This window comes from Mobula birostris, chromosome X (genome assembly GCF_030028105.1).
Source record: "Mobula birostris isolate sMobBir1 chromosome X, sMobBir1.hap1, whole genome shotgun sequence".
Taxonomy (NCBI): Eukaryota; Metazoa; Chordata; class Chondrichthyes; order Myliobatiformes; family Myliobatidae; genus Mobula; species Mobula birostris.
Genome location: NC_092402.1, coordinates 71687703 through 71713652, shown reverse-complemented (window position 1 = coordinate 71713652; position 25950 = coordinate 71687703). Strand labels below are relative to the sequence as shown.

Here is a 25950-nt window from a genome sequence, read left to right as displayed (position 1 = left end):
TCCAGTGTGATCTGTGGAGTTTCATGTTCTCCCTATGATTTTGTGAGTTTTCTCCGACATCACGAAGATGTGTGGGTTGTTAGTCTAATTGGCCGCTGTAAATTGAGCCAATCGCATAGGTAAGTAATAGAAAGCAACACACACAAAACGCTGCAGAAACTCAGCAAGTCAGGCAGCATCCATGGAAAAGAGTAAACAGTCAGCATTTTGGTCCGAGGCCCTTTAAAGGATTGAGAAGGAAGGGGGAAGAGGCCAGAATAAAATGGTGGGAGGGGAAGGAGGATAGCTAGAAGGTGATAGGTGAAGCCAAGTGGGTGAGAAAGGTAAAGGGTTGGAGAGAAAGGGAGGGAGGAGGGGACCCAGAGGGAAGTAATAGAGTCAGGTGAGAAGAAGTAAAAGGTCAGAGTGGGGAATAGAGGAAGGGTGGGGGGAATTTGTTCACTGGAAGGAGAAATCAATTTCCACACCATCAGGTTGGAGGGTACCAGATGGAATTTAAGGCGTTGCTCCTCCACGCTGAGGGTGGCCTCATGTTGGCACAAGAAGAAGATCAATATGGCGGAATGGGAATTAAAGTGTTGGGCCACTATGAAGTCTTGCTTGTGGCAGACGGTCCAGAGGTACTCACAAGTAATAGAAACTGGTGGAGTTGATAGGGCTACAAGATAGGTAAAATGGGATATTGTAAGAGGGTTCTTGATGGTTAACATATACTTGGTGGACCCAACAGCCTCTTCTCCTGCTGTAGGATTCCATAAGTAATCTGCTTTATTTTTCTGCCAAAATGGACATTTTCCACACTGTTTGCCAGATCTATGCCCACTCACTATTTCTCTCTGTTGCTTACTTATATCCTCTTTACAACTCATTTTCCTATCTTTATGCTGTCAGCAAATTCGGTGACAATACCTTCTGTATTTTCGTCCAAGTCATTAACATATTATGAAAGATTGAGGCTCAGCATTGATCCCTGTTACTGGTTACTTCTTGCCAACCAGCAAAAGGCCACTTTATTCCTACTGTTTCCTGTTTACCAGCCAATCTTTCATTCACTCTAAAATATTAACTCCAACTGAGTTTTACTTTCTGCAATAACTTTTGATGTTACTTCATATCAAGTGCTTCCTGGAGATCTTAGTACTTTTCACCGGTTCCTCCTACATGGCTCTCCATGCCCCTCCCATCCATGTACTTATCCAAACTTCTCTTAAATGTTGCAAACGGACGTGCATCCACTTAAATATTGCAATCAAGCCCACATCGATCACTTCCACTGGCAGCTCATTCCAAACTTGCACTACCCCCTGTGTGAAAAATTGCCTGCTTAGGTTCCCCTTAAATATTTCACTTCCACTCTTAACCTCCAGTTGTAGTCTCACCCGATCCCAGTGGAAAAGCCTGATTGTGTTTACCGCTCATAATTTTGTATACCTCTATCAAATCTCCCCTCGTTCTCCTACGCTCTAGGGAAGAAAGTTCTAACCTATTCAATCTTTCCCTATAACTCAGATCCTCAAGTGCTGGCAACATCCTTGTAAATTTTCTCTGTTCTCTTTCAACCTTACTTCTTTCCTGTAGGTAATTGACCAAAACTGCACACAATACTCCAAGTTAGGCCTCACCAATATCTTATACAATTTCAACATAACATCCAATCTCCTGTACACAGTGCTTTGATTTATGAAGGGGAATGTGCAAAAAGCTTTCTTTACGACCCTATCTTCCAGTGATACCATTTTCAATGAATTATAGACCTGTATTCCAAGATCCTGTAGTCAATGCCCTACCATTCACTCTATGCCCTATTCAGGTTTGTTCTCCCAGTATGCAACACCTCGCACTTGTCTGCATTAAATTCCTTCGGCTATTTTTCAGTTCATTTTTCCAGTTGGTCCAGATCCTACTGTAAGCTTTGATAAACTTCCTTGCTGTCCACTATATCGCCAATCTTAGTGTCATCCGCAACCCTCCACATCTTTCCTCTAAGGAGGTGACCAGAAATGAATACAATACTGTGTATGTGTCCTAACTAGAATTTTATAAAGCTGTACTATTACTTCCTAGCTCTTGAATTCAGTAAGTTGACTGATGAAGGCAAACAATCCATTCACATTCTTCACCACAATACCCTGGTAATTCAATTGCTGATACCAACATTGTGAAATGACCTGCTTCCGTCATTTTCTCAGATCCAGATTTCAATGACTGATCTCCGAGCTTCTTCCTCAGATCACTGCTCAACCTCCTGCCCCTTACCCTTAACCTATGTTTTCTAGTTACAGATAGCTCTTCTACAGAGAAAAATTTCTCACTTTCCCAAAATGATGTCCCTCATAATTTTATAACCTCTGTCAGATACACCCCCACCCCTCACCAGCCTTCTCTACTGCAAGAAAACTAGAACCAGACTATTCAGGCTCTCCTCATTACTGAAACACTCTATCCTAGGCCACACTGAATCTCCTCTGCAGCCTCTCCAGTGCAACCGTGTTCTTCCTGTAATGATCAGGACTGCACACAATACTCCAGCTGTTTCCTATGCACATTTTTATAAAGTTGTACCAAGACTTCAGTGCTCTCATACTCTTTCCCTACTGATGAAGCCAAGCGTCCCGTATGCTGCTTTTACCACTCTATCCGCCTGTGCTGACTTTGGAATTACACCCCAGGCTCTCTTTCTTCCTCAATACTCCTGTGGAACCTGTCATTCATCGTGTTTGTCCTTCCCTTATCTAATATCTTAAAAAGCATCACTTCACACTTAATTAAAATTGTAAACCACCTTCCATTGCTCTGATATTCTAATCAAATCATTACTGTGGTTTAAAGTCCTACAGAGTTTAGAGTCAGTTGTCCATATCTAGATTGCTGCCACTGTTTGTTACAGCAAACTGTGTTTCTGTCCTTGGGGACACTACCCGGGATGTGCCCTAGTTTTCAAATTCAAGATGAGTTGTTGCTGCAGTTTGAACAAAATTTACAGCATATTTCTACACTCATCTTCTTCCAGATTCCTCCCCTGTCTCAGATGAACCTGTTTCAGATGCATCGGAACCAAAGACATCACCATCGTCTGAGGGTAAGTGCTGGACAGTTTCATATCAATGTCATCGTTTTCCTCAGCTTGTGTGGTGTGCAAACTGCAGAGCTCAAGCTGGTCTGGAACTGCTGCTCACTTAATGAGCACAAGTTCATCCATCACTGTGAATGCAGAGCTGACTAGCCCCCATATAAAGGCAAATGTTTAGAACAATATTGTATCCATTTATTTAACATGATAAATATCTTGTACTCTTTGACAAACATGTTCACATAAAATAACACTTCCACAGATTCCTTTCAGTGCAACACAGTCACTTAGTGGGTCTGTCCAAAATTGGTCTGCTTTACCTATAGAGTGCCTCGCTATTCACAGTGTGCACCCAGTAACCATGGGGATTTTCCATCATCCCCCACTATTCACTGAGTTCTATTTGTAGGCCACAGTTTATTACCTCAGTACAACATGTTTCTGTGCATACTCTGTTACCCAGTGAATAGACTGCTCTCTGTAAACCCACGGTTTAGGATGTTCCATCCAAACCATAATCTTCAGTGTACTGATTCACTTTTTCCAATCCACTGTACTGCATTTGCTGTGCACAATGTGGTCTGCTCAACACTGGAGAAACCAGACTGGGTGACCACTCTGCAGAGTGGTCAGTCAGTCCGCAGAAGCAACCCTGGGCTTCCTGTTGCTTCCACTTTAATTCTGCATTCCACTCCCACTCTGAACCCTCTGGCTCCTCACAACGAAGCCTGACAGAAACTTGAGGGAAAATGCCCCATCTTCTGTCTTTGCAGTCTTCTAGACTCCTGAATTTTCTAATTTTAGTTAACATGTTTTTTCTGAATGCATCGGAACTAGTGATCTCTTCTCTGATTCTTCCATCAGTGATATTAACTCCTTTTTCCCCTCAGTCTGCTGGACATTTTATTGCAGCTTTACATTGCCTTCATTTGTATTTTTTTGTTAATCCACTAACTGGGGTACTTTGCCTGCAGCTTATCCCCACAGTGACCCTGGCCTCAGCTTCCCAACTATACTCCCTTTGCCTCCTTCACACTCTCTGTCACATAAAACTACCTCGTTTTCTCTTTACTACTTCTAATGAAGAGTCTTCAACATGAAACATAACTGTTTCTGTCCCTCCACAGATGTTATCCTGTCCCACTCAGTATTTTCAACATTTTCTATTTTATTTCAGGTTTTCAGCATTGCAGCTTTTGGGGTTTTGTTCCCTCATCTCCTCCTGTTTAGTACAATCCTTCTTTGTTCCCGTGTTCCTTGTGTCACTTATACACTCCAGCTCACTTCCCATTGTTCAATGTATTCCAGCCTCAGTGAGTTACCTCTTTACCCTACTCTTTCTGTCCTCAAGGTTCAGTTGTGCAAGATTCATTGTCCTTCACTGCCCCACAGCAAAAGATCAATATTCCTTCAACACTTGACTCCTCCGTGTACTTTCTTTGTTCCACGGTTAAGTGTGCTCCCTCTAAACCTCACTATTACAGGTGCTCCCTCTATTTGCCCCTCTCTATCCTGCAGTACATACTCCCGCAACACCCACCATTTAGTGTGTTCTCTTGTTAACAAAAAAATTATTTGGGACAGGATCAGGCCACTCAGCCCTTGCTCCCTCATTAATCATGCTTTCTGCTTGCTGACAGTTCCCTTTTCCTGCACTCTCTCCACATCCTACCATTTTCTACTTTGAATGAATACAGCGACAGGCTCCATATCTCCACAGGATGGAGAGTTCTAAAGACTCGTCACTCTCAGTGAAGACATTTCTCATTAGTGCTCACTGGCCTGGCCTGCCCCTTTAAAAATCACAGCAGTTGGTTCATGGCTCCTCAGCCAGTGAAAATTAGAAATTGCGAGGAGGCAGGGAAGAGATTTGTTGAGACCCTGGCATGGGTTTTTAAATCTTCACTGCCACATGTGAGGTGGTAGCTGATTGGAGGATCTTTATTCCAGAAGGACAACAGGGATGAGCACAATGCACAATATAGTGTTCCGGTTAACAGAGAGTGCAGACAAATAAAGTGCAATGATCACAATAAGCTTCGTTAAGAGATCAAGAATTCATCTTTTAGCATATGAGATTTCTGTTCCAGAGTCTGGTAACAGGATAGAAACTGTTCTTGGGTCTGTTGCTCTTTACTATTTAGTTTTAGGGTTCCAGCAGAGGGGTCTAAACAATTATTCAGTTTACAGCCTGACAGGAAAGAGGAGAACAGAGGGTGATAAGGTTGGGTTGTGGGAGGAAACCCATGCAGAAATTCCACGCAGAGAGCATCTGATGTCAGGATTGAACCCAGTTCTCTGGGCACTGAGAGGCAACAGCTCTACTAGCTGTGCCATTCTGTGGCCCTGAACTCTCATTAACCCATTTTTAACACTCCCACTAATTGGATGCTCTTCTACCCACAGGCTGCTGCCCCCTTTCTGCTTTTATCAGGTACTGTTTTACGTTGTTAAATTTGGACTTCCCGCCATTGTAAGATCTTAGCATCCACACTATCTTTATCACTTTTCAGAACCATCACAAAACTTACAAATTTATGATCACTTTTACCAGAAAGGTCCCCCACTGACACTTCAGCCACTAACTCCTTCCCTACATAGTGGCAAAAAAAGCTCTCCTCTTTCCCATCTAGGCCCCTTGCACTAAAGCAGCCCCAGTCAAGAATGGAGAAGTTAAAATCCACCATTGCTGGAAACCTATTACTTTTCCAACTTTCTGACATTTGACTACACCTCTGTTCCTCTATCTCCTGCCGACTATTGCGGGCTAGCAGTTTAACCCCAACAGAGTGACCACACCTTTTACCCAAATGGCCTCATTTGAAGAGCCTTTCTGGATGTCCTCCTTGGGTACTGCCATGTTGCTGTCCCTAATCCATATTGGAGTGTCTCCTCCTCTTCCACCTGCACCTCTAGAACTCTGAACCCAGGAATGCTGAGCTGCCAGACCTGTCATCCTGTGATTGCAGCAAGAGTCTACCCACACGTTGACCAATGCTCTGAGCTCTTCAAACTTGCCTGACACGTTCAGTGCATTAAAATAAACACAAATTAGCCTACCAGTCCCTCCCCTGTACCCTTACCATGTCACCATCTGCTCTGTCTACTGGACATAATTTGGTTTATGCTTTATCTCCCCCTTTATTTGACTGTATCTCCTCACCTGCTGTGTGTCTGCATCTCAGTTCCCTGCCAAAATATTTCATAAGGTTATACAACGGGCTTTTCCGCCGAACTCATTCATGCTGACCACTGTGCCTTCTGAGTCATATCCCTCTAAATCTTTTCTATCCAGAGTCTTGTAGATATCAGCAGCTTGTTCCATATACACGCCACCCTCTTTATGGAAAATCTTGCCCCTCAGCTTCCTTTTAAATCTTTCCCCTCCCTGCCCCCTTATTTTAGACTTGCCTACTTTGTGGAAAAGACTTTGACCACCTCCCCTATCTCTGCCTCACATTATTTTATAAACCTCTATAAGGTCACCCCTCAAATTCCTTTGCTCCACGAAGAACAGTCCGAGCCTATCCAGTCTCTCTGTGTAACTGAAGCTCTCCAGACATCCTTGTGAATCTCTTCTGAAGTTTCTCTATCTTAATCACATCCTACCTATAGAATGGCAACCAGAACTACACACAGTGTTCCAGGTGCAGTCTCACCATCTTGTATAGCTAATTATAAACACAAGATTCTGCAGATGCTGTAAATCCAGAGCAACTGCTGGAGGAACAAAATGCTGGAGGACCTCAGAAAGTCAGGCAGCATCTATGGAAATGAATAAACAGTTAATGCTTTGGGCCGAGAGTCTTCATCAGGACCGGGAAGGAAGGGGGAAGACGACAGAATAAAAAGATGGGGTGGAGGAAGGGGAAAACTGGCTAGAAGGTGATAGTTGAAGCCAGGTGGGTGGGAGAGGTAAAGGGCCGGAGAGGAAGGAATCTGATAGGAGAGGAGAGTGGACCGTAGGAGAAGGGGAAGCAAGAGGGGACCCAGAGGGAAGTGATAGACAAGTGAGAAGAGGTAAGAGGCCAGGGTGATAATAGAAAAAGAGAGAAGGGAGAGGGAAAGTATTTTTTTACCAGAAGGAGAAATTGATGTTCATGCCATCGAGACAACCCAGATGGAATATAAGGTGTTGCTCCTCTAGAAGGTGGCCTCATCTTGGCACGAGAGGATGCCATGGATCGACATGTCGGAATGGGAATCGGAATTAAAATGTTTGGCCACCGGGAAGTTCCACTTTTGACGGGTAGAGTGGAGGTGCTCGACAAAGCGGTCCCCCAGTTTACGACGGGTCTCACCGATGTAGAGGAGGCTGCATCGGGAGCACCGGACACAATAGACAACCCCAGCAGATTCACAGGTGAAGTGTTGCCTCACCTGGAAGGAGTGCTTGGGCCCTGAATGGAGGTGAATGGGCAGGTACAGCACTTTGGCCGCGTGCGGGGACATGACATATAGATGACATGCACAGATGAAGGCAAGCATGCCAAGTTCTGCCTTCATCAACCTGTCAACCTGTGTCACAACTTTCACTGAGCTATACACTTGTATCTCAGGCTCTGTCTGTTTGACAATACTCCCCAGGGCCCTGGTTTAACTATCCAAAATGCATCACTTCATACTTGTCTGAGTTAAATTTCATCTGCCTTCCTTTGTCCATGTTCCCAGTTGATCTACCTGTACTGCAATTTCTCTGTAGCTTTTACACTTTATTTTGCATTGTTATTGTTTTACCTTGTTCTGCCTCAATGCACTGTGTGATGGTTTGATCTGTATGAATGGGATGGTGGGGTGGTGATATGTCTCTACCAAAGGAGGTGTGAGACTTCCCTCCGCTAGCCTGCAAGTCACCCTTGGGCAAAGTGTAGCACCAGCTTATCCCCTGATCAGGGTCACATGAAGCCATGGGAGCAGGTGGTGGATGGTCGTACGAGCAGCCGGTGCATATCACAAGACCTGGTAATAGCTGGGGTCACCCATCTTGTAAAGACACTGTCTAGAAGAAAGCAACGGCAAACCACTTCTGTAGAAAAATTTGCCAAGAACAATCATGGTCATGGACAATAAACCAGTACAATAGATCCTGTTATAACAGGACCACTTTCTGTGATGCACCACTGGTCACAGACTTTCATTCTGGGGGGAAAAAAAAATCAACCCTCCATTACCACCCTCTGTCTCCTTCTACCAAGCCAGTTCTGTATCTAATCAGCTTGTTCGCCCTCGATCTCATGTGATCCATCTTCTGGAGCAGTCTACTGTACAGAACCTTGCTAAAGTCCTCCCTGTCAATCCCTCCCCATCCACCTGGTATTGTTGCTCTTCCAGTCTCATTGCAACTGGTCCTACTTGTACAGCTCTTGCCTCGCACCTGAACCATCCCTTTAACCACGCATTCACCTGACCTACGGACCTATTTCTATACTCGCTTGCAAGTAGCACAAGTAGTAATCCAGAGGTTACAACCTTCAGATTCCTACTCTGTGACATTCCAGTGGATTTCCTAAATTCAGGTTGCAGAGCTTCACCTCTTTCTGGCTGTCGTACCATGACCCTCCCCTTTCAGAATGCCCTATGGCTGCTCGGAGACATTCCTAGCTCTGGCAGATGTCTGTGTGTCTCCGTCATAGCCTCAGAAATGCCCAAGTGTTCCCTCACTATTGAGTTCCCTGCCATGACAGCTCCTCCAATCATTTTCCTCCCCTACTGTCAAGCAGTGTCAACCATGGTGCCATAAACATGGTTGTTGCTGTATTCTCCCTGAGAACCCAAAAACCCAATAATATCCCAGCTGACTGACGGTCACTAATGGTCCTCCTCAACAAAGCCTGCACTCTGCGACCCTCCCATCATATGGTCAGGAGTGTGGATGATTGCACTGTTGAGTTCCATTCACAACACACAGGAAAGAGCCACATATGGCAAGTAACATTCTCATCTTCATATCTCATATTTTCTAGGATGTGGCGGAAGCTGTTCGACTCATGAAGTTGATGCTGGCTCACATTGTAACCTATTCCATCAACATCCCACTTCCTCCCACCTCTCACTTGCTGCATCAGTAGTTGAGAACAGCCAGTTAACCCAGCAACCAGAACGCCTTGGCCATCTGGGAGGAAACCCAAGCCCCTGGAGAAACTCACTTGATCACAGACCTCGGGTAAAGTCTTCAGATGGCTTGAACTTGGGTCACTGAAGCTGTGAGGCAGCTGCTTTACAACCTGAAACTCACCCAGAACAATCACGTGAATACAGGTGCTTCCAGAGCAGGTCAGAGGCTAGGGATTCTGCACTCCCCGTCTCCCTGAGACTATAAGCCACAAATCGGGAATTCTGATGGGTAATTCTCAGGAAGCTCAATGTCGTCCCTAAGCAAGCAGCCTGCATTATTTGCAAGCAGTTGGCCACTCCTAATCACTCATTCCCTCCAGCACCAATGCAATGTGAACCACCTACAAAATATAATTTTCTTGCCCTGGCCTCTCCATTAGCTGTTCCCAGATCTGCAATCTCTACTGCCAAGGACAAGGGCTGCAGTCACAGGGGAACGTCACCACCTGAATATTTTCCTTCAAGTCATTTACTATTTTATCTGATAAAATTAATGCCAGTCCTGCACTGTTGCAGGGACTAAATCCTGGAACTCACTCCCCAACAAGGCTGTCGATTATCTTCAGCAGAAAGAGAATGCGGCTGTAATTAGTGTTGCATAATAAATACCAGTAGAGTGCTTTGTTCTTTATTTTCTGACTGCTGTTTCTTTCTGCTCCTTATTTCCACATGTGTCCCTTCCCGTGTTTGAATGTGGATGGATTTGGCTCCCCTGGCCACAGGTTCTGTGGAGCTGCTGTCTGATCAAGCTGCTGCAGGTAAGGCTGCTCTCGGCCTGCACTTCCATTATGCTGTCAGTGAGCACACAGCTCACATCTGGAGGCTCAGCAAGTAGTGCACAAAATACAGGAGCAATTAAAGTTTGTGGTAGGTGCTGCAGGGAGCGTGCAGAATTGAAAAGAGGCCGAGTGGAGTGAATCTCTACCCCTACATTAATGTCAAATATTGCAGCTCTATATCTCAGGGCTTCATCGCTCATTCTTCTGCAACAGCCTGAGATCTCCAGATGACAGTTCCACTCTTGGGCTCTGCAATGGATAACCCAAGGAGGTAATCAAAAATGAAGTTTCATGACCTCTATGAGTATCTGTGTTCGTTAGTTTAGAAGTTACTATAAGAGGGGAACAAGGCTGTGGAGGAACAATTGAGAAGCACCTGCCCTCTGGCTCCAGCTCGAGTCAGCAGCTCTCACCAGGGACTATAGCGGAATAGTGATTAAGTCTGTGATGCTGAGAACGGAGGCACAAGTTCAAATCCCAGGATTTGAGGATTAAGTTCAAGAAATGATTTATTTATTATTTAGTGAAACAGTGTGGAACAGGCCCTTCTGGCCCTTTGAGCCACGCCACCCCAGCAACCCCTGACAATCCCCATTTAACCCTAAACTAATCATGGCACAATTTACAATCACCAGTTGACCTACCCCATACGTCTTTGGACTGTGGGAGGAAACCAAAGCACCCGGGGCTAAACCCATGCATTCCACAGGGAGGACGTTCAAATCCCTTACAGAGGACACCGGGATTGAACTCAGAACTCTGATGCCCCGAGCTGTACTAGCATCACGCTATGATACCATGGTGCATGTATTCAGTAAAGAGAGCTAATAATTGAAGGTAGTCCTGGGAATGACTGTCACTTAGTTGCTGTAAAAGCCTATCTGGGGCAGAAAATCTTCCCTATATCTGCCTCCAGACTTGATTCTTTTTCCCAGCCTGACAATAACCAATACCAGAGCACATCTGTTTAAAGTCAGTGGACGAACGTTTGGGGGGGGGGGGGGGGGGGATGTCAGATGTAGGCTTTTTGCAGAGCGGTGGGTGCCTAGAACACACTGCTGGGGGTGATGGTAAAAGACATTTAAGAGACTCTTAGAGAGGCACATGGATGAAAGAAAATTGACGGGTTATGAACTGTTCTGAAGGGAAGGGATTAATCATGGAGTAGGTTAAAAGTTTGGCACAACATTGTGGACCAACGGACCTGTGCTGTGTTGTACCATTTTATGTTCGTGAGGGATTAATGTTAGAGATCCGCATCTGGTCAGTGAACCAATATACCAACAAGTCTCTGGAAGTCTGCTTCAGGAGGACTTCCAAGAAAACAGTTTGGACTGACTTGGTACTTGGCCTGATTAGAATGTTCATCAGTTCCAGCTCCAACTCCTTAACATGGATTGTTAGAAGCTGCAGCCAGATGCACTTCTCGCAGTTGTAGTCGTCAGGAACACTGGAAGTCTTCCTGAGCATTCCACTATCCAGGCTGGCATCTCTACTGTTTTAATGGAGCAAATATAAAGAAGGAAAATCAATAAATAAACTGGGGGGTTGGAATCTACCTACAGCTTTTCACTTTTTCTCACTAAAGCTTTTCCACACTGAAGCCTCAAAATCCTCACTCTAACACTACCCACTCCAACAATGCAAACACGAGGAAATCTGCAGATGCTGGAAATTCAAGCAACACACACAAAAGGGTCTCGGCCCGAAACGTTGACTGTACCTCTTCCTATAGATGCTGCCTGGCCTGCTGTGTTTTTTGCGTGTGCCACTCCAACAATGGCCGCTCTGCTTGCCCCTGCCTTATTTTAATTTGTTCTTGCCAATTGTAGCAGCCCATTCTAACCAAACCAAGTTGTTGCTACTGGCGGCCGCCACCGATTTGTTATACTTGTATAACACACCCTCAGCTCCAATAATGATTGTTGCAAAGTCAAAGATGTCTATTCGATCCTTTATTTGCAATCAGCAGTCATACAATCTTGAAGCAATGAAACTTAAGCATACCCAAATGTAAGTTAGTATAATTAAGTGGTCAAGGAAAGATGACATCCGTTGACCCCCAGCTGCATACTGCACAGAACAAAGCATGAAGATGTAACTTATTCCCTTTGCTTTTACCTCACTCCCACTCATGTGACTTGTTACCTGTTACCATGATAAATGCACAACATAGAATACAATGCAGATCAAGAACAGGTGCATGGCTCCCACATTTCAGCCCCCTAATTATTATACTAGAATAATTACAATGACATGCTACCAAGACACAATAGACATGAAATATCAACATTTACACAAATGGGGGGCGTCACGTGATGATGTGGGATTGAGACGTGTAAATCCAGCTCTCCCGCAACAAATCAGTAAAGTACCGTTTAAACAAAACAAAGTTAATAAATATTTTCTGAAAACTATTTATAAACTTTGTAAGACTACTTTACGATATGCCTCCTAAACCGCAACAAAAGAAGTCTGCTGTTGCGAAGCAGCCGCGAGACGGGAAGGAAAAAGGGCCTACTGCAACGATGGAGCCTCGGACTCAGGTTGGATCTCCTTCGGTAGAACAGGGAGCAATGGCGGTGGTAACGGTTTCTTCGAAGAAGACACCGGAAATGCGCATGCGCAAAGAAGAGCGCATGTGCAAATCGACACAACGCAAACTACAAGAACCGACAGCCACTGCAATTGAAAATGACTCAGAGTCAGAATTGGATTCTGCAGAGAACACAGATGAAGAAGAGGAGGAAGAATTGGAAGCGATTGGAAGTAAAGGAGATGATAGAGACATAAGAGAGGCTATATTGCAATTAATGGCTGAACTAAGAAAAATAAGAGAAGAGCTTAGAGATACGAAGATGTGCTATAATATAGTTATGGAAAGACAGGACAAAATGGATAAGAAGCTTCAAAAGATGGAAAGAGCAATGGGGCTTATGAATGATAGAGTGGAAAAAACAGAAAATGATCTGCTTGTCTGGAACTCGGAAAGAAATCAACTCTTGGAGAAAGTGGACATGTTGGAAAATTTTAGTAGACGTAATAATATTAAAATTGTTGGTCTTAGAGAAGGTACGGAGGGAGAAAAACCAATAGAATTTTTTCAAAAATGGATCCCGGATGTTTTGCAAATGGAAGAGGAGGTTCGACCAATTGAAATTGAGCGGGCACATAGAGCTCTAAGACCAAAACCAAAAGATGACCAATATCCACGATCGATTTTAATAACATTTACACAAATGTCCTCTTTTGGTAAGCAGTCTATCTTGGACTGTGATTTCTGATCAGGAAAATCTGTCTTGAGTGGCTGCTGCTAAACCTCATCCAAGTTCAAAACTGAAATCCTGCTAATTGTCAGCTCTGACCAAGCACGGTCTCTTCAACAACCACGGTCTCCGTTCAATGGTCCATCACAGTCCAACCCACCATTATTCTGATTGCATGGGGTCCATCATTAACATTGAGAATCACTTGCAACAGCTCCAATGCCTTAGAGCAGCGGTCCCCAACCACCGGGCTGCAGAGCATGCGCTACCGGGCCGCGAGGAAACAATATGATTTGGCGATATGAGTCAGCTGCACCTTTCCTCACTCATTCCCTGTCATGGCCACTGTTGAGCCACTACGCATGCGAGGTCATTACCCGTGTGTCATCCATGTCAGCGCGGGAAGAAGGTCAACTCCTCGAGCTTGCAAATGATGACAGGCTGAAAAGTATGTTTGACATAACATCTCTGCCGGCATTCTGGATCAAAGTCAAGGCTGAATATCCTGAGATAGCCACGAAAGCACTAAAAACGTTGCTTCCATTTCCAACATATCTCTGCAATGAATGCAAGGAAAACTAATTTGCGGAATAGACTGGACATAAGGATCCCCTGTTCGAGTATCGCTGTCTTTTGTCACCCTTCGATAGGACCGTCTTGTTGCAGGGAAACAATCCCAGGGCTCCCACTGATTCAGCGATATTGGTGTGTTGCAATGATTTTATATGTTCATACGGGGAAAATATGTGCTGCATGTTTAATATCCAAACGATACTTAAAATGTTATGATGCTATTGACTTATATAACCATATAACGATTACAACACGGAAACAGGCTATCTCTACCTTTCTAGTCCGTGCTGAACGCTACTCTCATCTAGTCCCACTGACCTGCACTCAGCCCATAACCCTCCATTCCTTTCCTGTCCATATACCTATCCAATTTTTCTTCAAATGATAATATTGAACCTGCCTCTACCACTTCTACTGGAAGTTCGGTCAACACTTACTTCAGGCTCCCCTGTCCTCCCCTGATGATTGACTTATCACTATATTCATGCGAGGAAAATATGTGTTTAATATTAAATTCGTTAGATAAACCCTTTTAGAAATGAAATTGAGTGTATTAGTTAATTATCATCTATATTCCGGTCGTGATTAACACCGCCCTCCCCTCCCCCCGAACAGAATCACCAAAAACGATCTGTAGAAAAAAATTGTACACGCATGCACAAGTTACGCATGCGCACTGGTGCCCACACAAGGCTTCATGGTCATTGTAGTCTTTCTTGGGGTAAACCCAGCGTATTTGACTGCTATTCTTGTCCGTTGGCAACCCTCCCCCGCCCCCCCCCCCCCCCCCCCAGTCAGCCGGTCCGCAAGAATATTGTCAATATGAAACCGGTCCGCAGTGTGATAAAGGTTGGGGACCTTCAGCAGCTCAATTTCTGGCAAATGAATATGCTTCCGGTGTGACCGTTCCTGAAGATCCCTCTGACAAGGAATGTTCCCTTTGTGGACAGGCATCCTTCCCTGCATATAGATGTTAGGTAGTTCACAGTAGTTTTCCTGTCTACGGCATCTTGGAGGGGGAAGAAGAGCAGCCAGATGTCTTGGTACATATTGGTACCAATGACATAGGAAGGAAAAGCAAAGAGGTCCTGAAGAGAGAATTTAGAGAGCTGGGTCGAAAGCTGAGAAGCAGGACCTCCAGGGTAGTAATTTCTGGATTGCTGCCTGTGCCATGCACCAGTGAGGGTAGAAACAGGATAAATGTATGGCTGATTTTAAAAAATATATATCAGCCATGATGAAATGGTGGAGCAGGCTCGATGGGCCCAATGGCTGAATCCTGCTCCTATATCTTATGGTCTCATGGTTTGCACTTTCTAAGCCAGCCATTTCCAATCCTGAGACAATGTAGCTACTCACGACTCTCTCCTGACCCAAGGTGAGTAAGAGAATGTGTTTCCTTTTTCCTGTCAGGTTGGACTTGTTCATGAGGCTCACTGTACAGAACACTGCTGTACTTCCTTGATCTAGGAAAGCAGAAGTAACCAATGTCTTGTTACCCTTCTTAGATTTACTTGTACTGGAACTATGGGAAGTTTATAATCATAATCATCAGCCCCTGTAAGGCCATTGGATTCCAGGGCATTACTCTCTGTCTGATTCTTTCACGGCTTGTTTCAATTCTGCACCCTGTTCGTCAGAGTGAATATGAAATGTGCTGGAATGCTTGCCACTGCATATCTTGCATGAAAGACGCTTCCTGCAATCCTTGCTAGTATGTCCTGTACACAAACAACCAAAGCAGACACCATTTTCCTTTTGGAAAACAATCCAACTGGGAGCACGAATCTAATGTACTGTACGTATGGTCAACCTCACAGAACAGTCAAACCCTTTCATTAGTTCCAGCTTTACTTCTCAAAGTGGCCACAGTTGTGGCAAAACTGCTTCCTTTAGCCTAGAATGAAGTTGTGACTTAGTTTTGTTCACACCTTTGTTTATAACAGGTGATGTAGCATGCTGTATATTCCCAAATACTGGGTGTGTAGTAATCTTTACTCACTTTTCAATAAAATAAACAATGTCAATGAAAGTAATTTTATGGTTGTACCTTTCTTGCAGTTCAGAGACCACTGTTCTCCATTTATCCCTCAGCATATAGGGCAGTTTCTTTAGAACAATCCTCACGTTAGCAGGCATGTCTAGCTCACGTGTGTCCTGTACGTCTTCCATGGTTTTGCAACAGCCTCTAAGAAAAAGACTGTTGTCTTGAAGGCCTTCATATCTTCTAATTTGATATGTGGCTAAGAAAGCCCTTTCCATGTAGGCCACAGCAAATTTGTGCTAATGACCAAAATGTTCTATAGTAAAGCTTGGGCCTTTGTGTATCCTTACTCCAGGTCGGCCCGCTGGCAACTTTTGACAAGCTCTGTAGGGTAACCTCCAGTGAACTGTTCAAGAAAATGGAGACCGTCTCCATAATTATTCGTCTTGCCTTCAATGCTAATCTTGAAAGCCCACATAAGTGAATGAAGCTGCAATGGATTGCCATCGGAGATTAGAATTTCTTTTAGATAGAGATGCAATACATTGCTGTTGTGTCGCTATGCTTGTTATTTCCTTTTGCTTCCTTATGGCCTCCAGCGCAGCATTTAGACCTTTATTATCCGAAACACGGGTGTCACCCTATCGTAAATCAGTGTTCTCAGAAGCACCTTCTGCTATTGGATATGGCACAGGTTCAGAGTGCCCCCGGGTGCAGGCTGAACTACCCCTTGGGGTTCAAACTCTTGCTCAGTGACATTTGCTCCTTAAATGTATCCACATAGGCATTGAGTATGCTCCAATTTCTTTGTTCTGTGTCAACAAAGGAACTCTCACCATAGATCTGTCCTGCTGAAGCACATTGAGCAGTCACAGCGCTTTAAACCCTTAGCACTTTAACTCTGGCCAGCTCGGCTGCAGTTTCTTCCTGCAACTTAAGCAGCTTCTGGTTTCTCCGAAACTATTCCGGCTTTTCGTTCTGGTTTCTCCAAAGCTGTTCCATCTTCCTGGTTTCTCCGAAGCTGTTCCATCTTTTCTTCCAGTGTGTGTTTATCCCTCAATATTTGTTGTCTTGAGCAAAACTCAGCAAAATCAGGCGCAGGAGATGCTCTGCAAGCAACAGAACATGCTGCAGGCACATTAGATGCACTGTCATCCTGCAAATGATCAGCTATGTATATAGTCACAGCATGCTCTGTGGCTTTCATTTCCACCAGCCACGAGACCTGCACGTTTGTTTCAACCATTGTTCAGCCTCTGCTGTGACTGTATTAATAAGCCTGTCATTGTTTACCTGTTGATCGTGCTTAGAGATGAGCATTAAAGTCAACAGCAGGTTATGTTGCTTAGCAACATCTGAAGAATATTTAAATCATCCAAATGAGACTGCACTCATGAAACACCTTGCTGCTTTTCTTGTTTAAAAAAAACTTCTAATTAACGATATTAAATCTTAAATCCTTTTAAGAATTTTATTATAGTCCTTTCGAAAATTGTCAATTCTAGCTGCCAAAGCTTTCTCAGTAAGTTTAATTTCTCTCTTGACTTCAGGGTCACTGCTTCCAGCTTGACTCGCATTGTTTTCCAAGTGCGCAAACTAGACAAAACAACAGCATTCACTTAAGTATTTCAACAAAATCAAGCATCAAACTCTCAGGCAAACACCACTATACAGCTTACAGTCCCCAAATGAACAGGCAGCGCTGACCACTCCAAACTGTGTCCCACACCCAAACACTCAGCATGATTACATGCCACAAGCTGCTCCAGGCTGCAATGATTCTAATTTTGGAGACACATCTGAATGCTGATGTTCGTTTGGTGTAACTGTCGAAAATTTTTGTTGACAGAATGTAGCAGCCAATTCTAAACACATCAAGTTGCCACTGCTGGCCCCGTGGATTTATTATCCTTGTATAACGCACCCTCAACTCCAATAATGATTGTTGCAAAGTCGGAGATGTATATTCAATCCTTTATTAGCAATTAGCAAACATGCAATCTTGAAGCAATGAAACTTAAGCATATCCAAATGTGAGTTAAGCGTAATTTAGCGGTCAAGAAAAGATATGACATCTGTCAGCCCCCAGCTGCATACTGCACAGAACAAAGCATGAATACGCAACTTATTCCCTTTGCTTTTACCACACACCCCCGCTCATGTAATTAGTTATCATAACAAACGCGCAACACAATACAATGCAGATAGTAACCAGCTGCTTGGCTCCTATACCAATCAATCTCGATTGCTGACTGACCGCTGCTCAAAACACCAAATTGCCACAAGTCGATGCCTTGTGTAGCTAATCAGCGAACCTGAGTGAGCTGCGTCTTCCCGCACTATGGATCTCTGATTGGCCACGGCTCAAAATTCCTGTAACGGTCTCTATGTCCATTCTCCTGTTTCTCTGTAAGGGCCCATACTTGCTAACCTTTACATTTTGACATAACTATCAAAGCTCTTAAAATTGTTTATACTATCTACCCTTCTATTTCACTTTGTCTTTATCAGTTTCTTGACCCTCTGAGTTCTAAAATGCTCCTTTGGACAGACTGCAATTCCTGGTACCAAGACAGAAACTCAGCTGGTCAGGCAGCATCTGTGCAAAAGCAAAACAGTCAACGTTTCAGACTGTGACCATTTGTCAGAACTGGGAAAGAGTGATGCAAGTTAGCTTTCAGTAGCGGGGAAAGGGTGTTGTAGTTTGTGGAACAAAAGATTTCTGTGATCAGTTGGGTTGAAATGGAGACATTTGCCAGCACATTCAGCTGCTTGGTCTGTGTAGTGAGTTGTTAATGGTAAGGTGGTGGGACTTGGCGGGCAAATTTGAATATGTTGTATTATCCTATTCATGGAGCCATGGTAGTGTAGCAGTTAGCACGATGCTATTACTGCTTGGGCATTGGAGTTTAATCTCTGCGTCCTCTCTAGGAAGTCTGTACGTCTTCCCTGTGCAATGCGTGGGTTTTTCCTGGGTGATCCAGTTTCCTCCCACAGTCCAATGACAAGTAGGTTAATTGGTCATTGTAAATTGTCCCACAATTAGGTTAGGGTTAAACCGGGGTTGTCGGAGTTTTGTTGGGGTGGCATAGCTGTATTGCTAAATAAATAAAATTTAAGAAAAACTGATTTAACATGGTATGGAAACTGTAAATGCTGGAAAATCTAAACAGATCGGTAGAATCTGTGGAAAGAGAAAGCAGTCCTCATTTTAAATATGGGACCCTTCATCAGACCTGGAAAAGTGAGGAGTTTTGGATTGATTGCAGCAACGTGTTGGTGAAACCGTGAGGGTTTGTCTGATAGAGTGAAGGTGTGGCAAATGGGGTCATGTGCTGTGGCGGTGTGATGTGTTGCTGACGCGGTTTTGACACATGGGCAATGTTAATCAGGCCGGACTGTACACAGAGAGGAAGACAGGTAGTGGTGGTTCTGATACAGACAGGGAGAAGGAGCACGTTATTCCAGGATAGAGAGTTTGATATTAAAAAGACTCCAACCTGCTCTGCCAGCTTGCATTTGGGCTGTTGTAACAGTCCAGGGGGCTACAGAGGGGTGAGTGGGAGAAAGATGGGGAGTAGATCTGTTCCTGCTCAGCCCATGTGTTCTAGATTTCACCACCCTCTGGGTGAAAAAGTTCTTCCTTAGATCCACTCTAAACCAATGCCCCTGAGCTGCGTTGGGGAAACAACACTACTGCTCTCTACTCTTCCTATGCTTCTTGCAACTTTGTACACCTTTATCGGGTCCCTCAACCTCCTCCACTTCAAGGGAAACAAACCCAGCAATCACAGTCTCTCCTCGTAACTATAAAATGCTTCATTCTAAGCAACATGTTAAACCTTCTCTGCACCCGCTCCATTCTCCACACTACCCCACTGTAGCCTAGCTAATAGTGTACCATAACCTTCCTGCTCATATAGTCTGTGCCTCAACAATGGAGGCACATATCCCGTATGCTGCCTCCTTCTACCTGTACTGCCACAAATCTCCATTTAAGTGGGGGGTCACCTGTTCCCATTTGAAATCGGTGAGAACCCATTGTGTTTTTTCCTGTTTTTAGCTCCAGTGCCTGTCACAGGTGAGGAAGGAGCCAAACCTCAGGCAGCTTCCGCCAAGGGCAAGATGCAGGTGAGAGTCAGATATTGGCTCAGGGGCTCATCCCTCAACCCATGCCAGCAGCAACATCACCATCCAAACGTTTCTTTTCCTATTTTGTAATATTGTATTTTTTTTTAAAACCGCCATTTCATCCGGTTCATGAAGTTCGTATTTTGTGTTGCCATTTTGAATTTTATTTACATGCAAAGGTCTTCACATCTACATCTGCAAAATCCTCAACAGCTAGGCCTCAGGCTGCTGCCCGCTCTAAGAGGGCCATTAAAGCTCCCAGTGTCAGTACCAGAAAAGCTCTCGGCCCCGTCACCAGCCCAAAAAGACATCTCTCCTCGATAAACCACAGTGGCACGGGAGCTAAGGTGCCTTCAGCAAAGGTAAGGACCGTATCAAGGCTTTGTCCTGACACAGGTCACACAGTGGCAGCCTTCTGCTAGCCAAGCAAACACCAGCTGCTCGGCTTAACTGTCTTGCACCCTGTTTGTGTCCATTGATGCACTCAGCAGATGTAGTTGTCCATTTTTATATCATCGGTCATTGCAAGTTGCTGCAGCATTACTTGGAATAACAAACATTGCTGTCTTCCAGCATGTCTGACTTATTAGTTAACAATGGAGACGACATGGCTTAACACACCCATTGCAGCCCGTCCCTCTCCCAGTCACTGGATTACTCTTACCCATCAGATTTCACTCTCACTGTCAGCATCAAAGCACCAAATCCCTTCCGATGTTCACTGCTTCTCCCTTGAATTCTCACAATCTCTCTCCTCGTCAATATTTCACATCACCATGCCTGTCAGTCCACCTACCATGTTCTTCCCACCCCTTTCTCAAATTACTCCTCCCCTTCACCCCTTCATTCCCACTTTTCAGTTGTCCATGTGTTCCTCTTGAACTCTGCAACTCCCCCCAGTGTTCTGTCATGCACCCACCAATCTATCATTGCTTTCCAATACATCGCTTCTCGTATCACTGTTCTTCCCCCACCCCCATCACTCTTGCCCCTCACTGTCACTCATTCAACCTTTGTCATCGTTCCTCCATCACTGTCATTCTCACTCCTCAGCCTTGCCCTCTTTACTTGATGTAACTCCTCACTATTACTACCCCCCATCCATGACTGTGGCTCCTCTGCCTACTGAACCACTCGTAGAGTTGTTGCTTCTCACATCCTGCTGCACTGTCCTGCACTGTTTAGCATGGAGAACTGAAGCCATGTGCCAGATTCGTAATGTGTTTTATCTGATATGAATTTGCCTGTCTCTCAGCCTCATGACGCCGTGCCAGAGGCTAGCAGGAGTCGACTGCCAGCAGCGCGAGGATCAAAGACCACAGCCAGACCTCCAGCCGCTCAGAAAGAATCTGGTCAGTCACCGGATCGCCGACGGGCAGCAGGTATTCTTATTGTTCCGTGTACTGTCATCCACACTTGTGTACATTGATGTAGAATGTATTCCGTACTCTTGAGTGTTGTGGGTCTACGGCAGTTCTTGCGGCGTGCTTGCAAGCCTCCCTACCCATTGTTGGGCATCCTCATCCGCCTTTGCAGCAGTTGGGAGATGTCTCCTCTTCCGCCTGCTCCGCCGTTGGGATGATCACCTAGTGGTGTAGTAATGACACCACCCCCTCACTTGTTTTCGCCCGCTAGCTGCTCCACCTTCGCCGGGTCCTGCAGCTGCTCCCGACCGTACCAGGCGGCGGGAGTGGGCGGCGGCAGTCGCGATGAGCGGCAGGCCAGCTCCAGGCCTCGATGATGCAAAAGCTGACTGTTCTCTTCCAGTCCATGTGGAAAAAGGGACAGGTCCCGCAACAGCTGAAGGATGCCAGCATAGTCCACATCTACAAGAGGAAAGGCAACCGCTAGTCTTGCAACAACCACCGAGGCATCTCCCTCTTGTCCATTGCGGGGAAGATTCTGGCCCGCGTCCTGCTCAACCGCCTTCTCCAACATCTTGAGCAAGGTCTGCTCCCAGAAAGCCAGTGCGGCTTCCGTGCTGAACATGGGACTGCGGACATGATTTTTGCTGCGCGCCAACTCCAGGAAAAATGCCAGGAGCAACACAGCGACCTCTTCGTGACCTTTGTCGATCTAACCAAGGCTTTTGATATGGTCAGCAGAGAAGGCTTGTGGAAGATCATGGAGAAGTTTGGCTGCCCCAGCAAGTTCATCACAATCGTCCGGCAGTTCCACGACAGTATGATGGTGAAAGTCCTGGATGACGGCAACGAGTCGGAGGCCTTCCCAGTGACAAATGACGTCAAACAAGGCTGCGTTCTTGCCCCGACTCTGTATTCTCTGCCATGCTGACAGATGCCTTCCGTAACTACGAAGAAGGAATCCACGTCCGGTACAGGACTGACGGCAGGTTGTTCAACCTTAGGCGCCTGCAGGCAGTTACAAAGGTGCGAGAGACTGTCATCAGAGACTTGTTGTTTGCTGATGACTGCGCACTCAACGCCAGCACAGAGCAGGAGATGCAGCATGAAATGGACTGCTTCTCACAAGCCTGCGACAACTTCGGTCTCACTATCAGCACCAAAAAGACCGAAGTTATGTACCAGCCTGCCCCAGGAAAGCCATACCAGGAGCCGCGCATCACGGTGAAGTGCCAGAACCTCCAGGCAGCCGACAACTTCACCTACCTGGGCAGCATACTCTCTCGCGTAGTGAACATAGACGCTGAGGTCAACAACAGGATTGCTAAAGCCAGCGCCGCCTTTGGGAGACTCCGTGAGAACGTCTGGGAGCGGAGAGGACTCAGCCTTACCACCAAGCTGAAGGTCTACTGTGCAGTGGTCCTTACCACCCTCCTTTACGCCAGCGAGACCTGGACTGTCTACAGCAGACACGCCAAACAGCTCAACCATTTTCACCTGAGCTGTCTCCGCAGACTCCTCCACATCAGGTGGCAGGACAAAGTCCCCGACACGGAAATTCTGGAACGAGCTGGGCTCTGCAGCGTCTACACCCTCCTGCTGAAAGCCCAAGCCAGGTGGGCTGGACATGTGGTCAGAATGCCAGACAGCCGATGCCTAAGCAGCTGCTGTACGGAGAACTGTGTCAGGGCAAGCGCTCAGTTGGGGGGGCAGAAGAAACGTTACAAAGACTGCCTGAAAGCGTCCCTCAAAGGCCTGGGTGTCGACATCAACACCCTCTTGCCCTCGACCATCCAGCTTGGCGCAGCAAGATCACTACAGGAGCCCGTGCAGCTGAAGTCAGGCGCATCATCGAGGCACAACGAAAGCGTGCTGTGCGCAAGGCCCGAGCAGCATCCACTGCCATGACAGCACCCACCCACTTGTGTCCCACATGTGGGCGAGCCTTCAGGGCCTGGATTGGCCTCATCAGTCACCTCCGGACCCACAGCCACCAATCTCCCATTTGACTTTGAAGCCATGGTCATCTTCAACTACGAAGGACGAACAACAACATTCCGTGCTCTTGTAGTTACGGTGAAACTACAGTGCAGGTAGACAAATAAAGGAGGTGATCGTGAGATCAAGAGATCGTCCAGCATATGAGAGGTCCCTTCAAGGGTCTGATAAATGTCCCTGAGCCTTGTGGTCTCTGCTCTCAAGCTTTGGAGTCATAGAGCACTTCAGTACAGAAACAGGCCCCTTGGCCACCTAGTCTGTGCCTAATCCCATCGACCCATATCTGGAGCATAGCCCTCCATACCCCTCCTATCCATCTGCTTATCCACCCTCCTCTTAAAAGTTGAAATTGAAACTGCACCCACCACTTCCACTGGCAGCTTGTTCAACACTCTCAACACCCTCTGAGTGAAGAAGTTCCCCTCATGTTCCCTTTAAACATTTCACCTTTCACTCTTAACCCATGACCTCTGGTTGTAGTCCCACCAACCTCAGCGGAAAAAGCCTGCTTACATTTACCCTGTCTATACTGCTTATAAGTCTGTATCCCTCTATCAAATCGCCCCTCATTCTCCTACACTCCAGGGAATAAAGTCCCAACCTGTTTTACCTTTCCCTAAAAATGATGTCCTCAAGTCCCAGCAACATCCTTGTAAATTTTCTCTGTACTCTTTCAACCTTATTTACATCATTCTTGTAGGTAGGTGACCAAAATGCACATGAAGCCAATGTCTAATCCAATTTATTACCTCATCCTGAATGCCAAGCAACTGAACTTTCTTCACCAACCTCCCATGCATGACCTTGTCAAAGGTCTTGCTTAAGTCCAGGTAGACAACATCCACTGCCTTGCCTTCATCAACTTTCCTGATAACCTCCTTGAAACCCTGTAAGATCTTTCAGACATGACCTACCTCATAAAACGCCATGTTGACTATCCCTAATCAGTCTGTCTGTCTGAATACTGCAATTTCTGCACTAACCTCCCTCAAGACCTGATGGAACACCTTGTCAGGCCCTGGGAATTTATCCACCCTAATTTGCCTTAAGACAAGAAGTACCTCCTCCTCTGTAATCCGGATACCGTACATGACCGCACTACACTTGCTTCAGGTGTATAGGTCTGAGGTCTACTACTACCCTTCTCTATGATCATGAAATAAACTTGCTTTTGTATATTCTGCCCATAACACCTACAACAGCCAGGAGAGTGGATCACACTGTGTATGGAGTATGATGTGAGTCATGCGCTGACCTTTGGCACTGGGACCAGGTGCTGTGGGTCACGACCTGACCTTTGGCACTGGAATTAGTCATTGAATGTGGGTTAGATGAAATGTGCAGCTCTGAGTGAATCACTGAGCTGATTAGCATTTGATTATTTTCCATCGTGTTTGGTGGTTGGTTTTGAACTAAGTGAGGATGAGGTTCAGGGCTGGCTGAAGTACTTGGTGCATTCAGTGAGGGGACAGTGTTGGGCGAGACCATTGTCCTGTTGTTTTGAGGACATAGAACATAAAACAGAACCACACAGGACAGGCCATTCAGCCCACAATGTTGTACTGATCTCAATGCCAATTTATACTAAATATCATCCTGCATATCATTCATATCCTTCCACTCACTTCATATTCATGTGTCTGTCGAAAAGCCTCTTCAACTCCATTGGACTGTCTGATTCTATAACTACAACTGGTAACCTGTTCCAGGCACCTTCCGTTCTCAGCATTTAATCAATCCAGGCAACATCCTGGTAAACCTCTTAGTACCCTCTCTACAGTCTCCACATCCTTCCTGTGATGTGACCAAAATTGCATACAGTACTCTCAAGTGTGGTCTGACTAAGGTTTCATATGGCAACAGCATAACTTCCTTCCTTTTATACTCAACACTTTGACCAATGAAGACAAGTATGCCATACGCCTTCTTTAACACCTTATTTATTTGCGTAACCACTTCCCATAAACAATGGACTTGGACCCCAAGATCACTCTGTAACTCAACATTATTAAGGGCTCTACCATTAACTGGACACTTCCTCCACAACAAGGTTTCCAGCTGAGCTCTGCAACACCTCACATTTGCCTGAATTAAACTCCTTGCCCATACCTGTAACTTATCTACATTCTGCTGTATTTTCTGATTGTTCTTTAAACTGTCTACAATCCACCAACCTTGGTGTCATCCATTAACTTGCTAACTCACCCATCTACATTTTCATCCAAACCATTGATAAATGTCACAAACAACAGAGGTCCACTCCTTGTGGAACACCCCTAGTCACGGATCTCCAACTAGAATAAGAACCTTCCACCCAATTCTCTGTCTTCAGTGGGCAAGCCAGTTCTAAATCCAAACTTGCCATTCATCCAGGAACCCATGCATCTTTATCTTTTGGTCATGAGGGATCTCATCAAATTGTGACAAGAATACACATAGATAGGATGTTAGCTGTCCTGTGTGATCAGCAGTTGGTCTGCCACCTGTCTTCAAGAGAGAGATAAGGAACACAATGAAACAGCACCTGGAGATGTGTAATGAAGGGACGGGAGAGAGAGCTGTCTAGAGCGGCTCCCCCCTTTGATCCCTGAACTGTTTGAAGTGATGGACAGGCGATACCCCAGCAGGGGGATAAAAAGGGACAGGTTTGCTAAGGCAGGACACACGACAC

The 25950-nt window shown here is 45.5% G+C and overlaps 1 protein-coding gene across 1 annotated transcript in view; it reads left to right on the top strand.

Annotated features, from left to right (window-relative positions):
* Nucleotides 1-25950, top strand: part of maptb (microtubule-associated protein tau b) — a 78203-nt gene that overhangs the window by 26570 nt on the left and 25683 nt on the right. The window contains exons 3-7 of the mRNA XM_072249248.1: nt 3011-3079; nt 9907-9942; nt 19850-19917; nt 20097-20279; nt 21173-21299. Coding sequence (XP_072105349.1) covers nt 3011-3079; nt 9907-9942; nt 19850-19917; nt 20097-20279; nt 21173-21299 — 483 coding nt within the window. The remainder of the gene's footprint in view (nt 1-3010; nt 3080-9906; nt 9943-19849; nt 19918-20096; nt 20280-21172; nt 21300-25950) is intronic.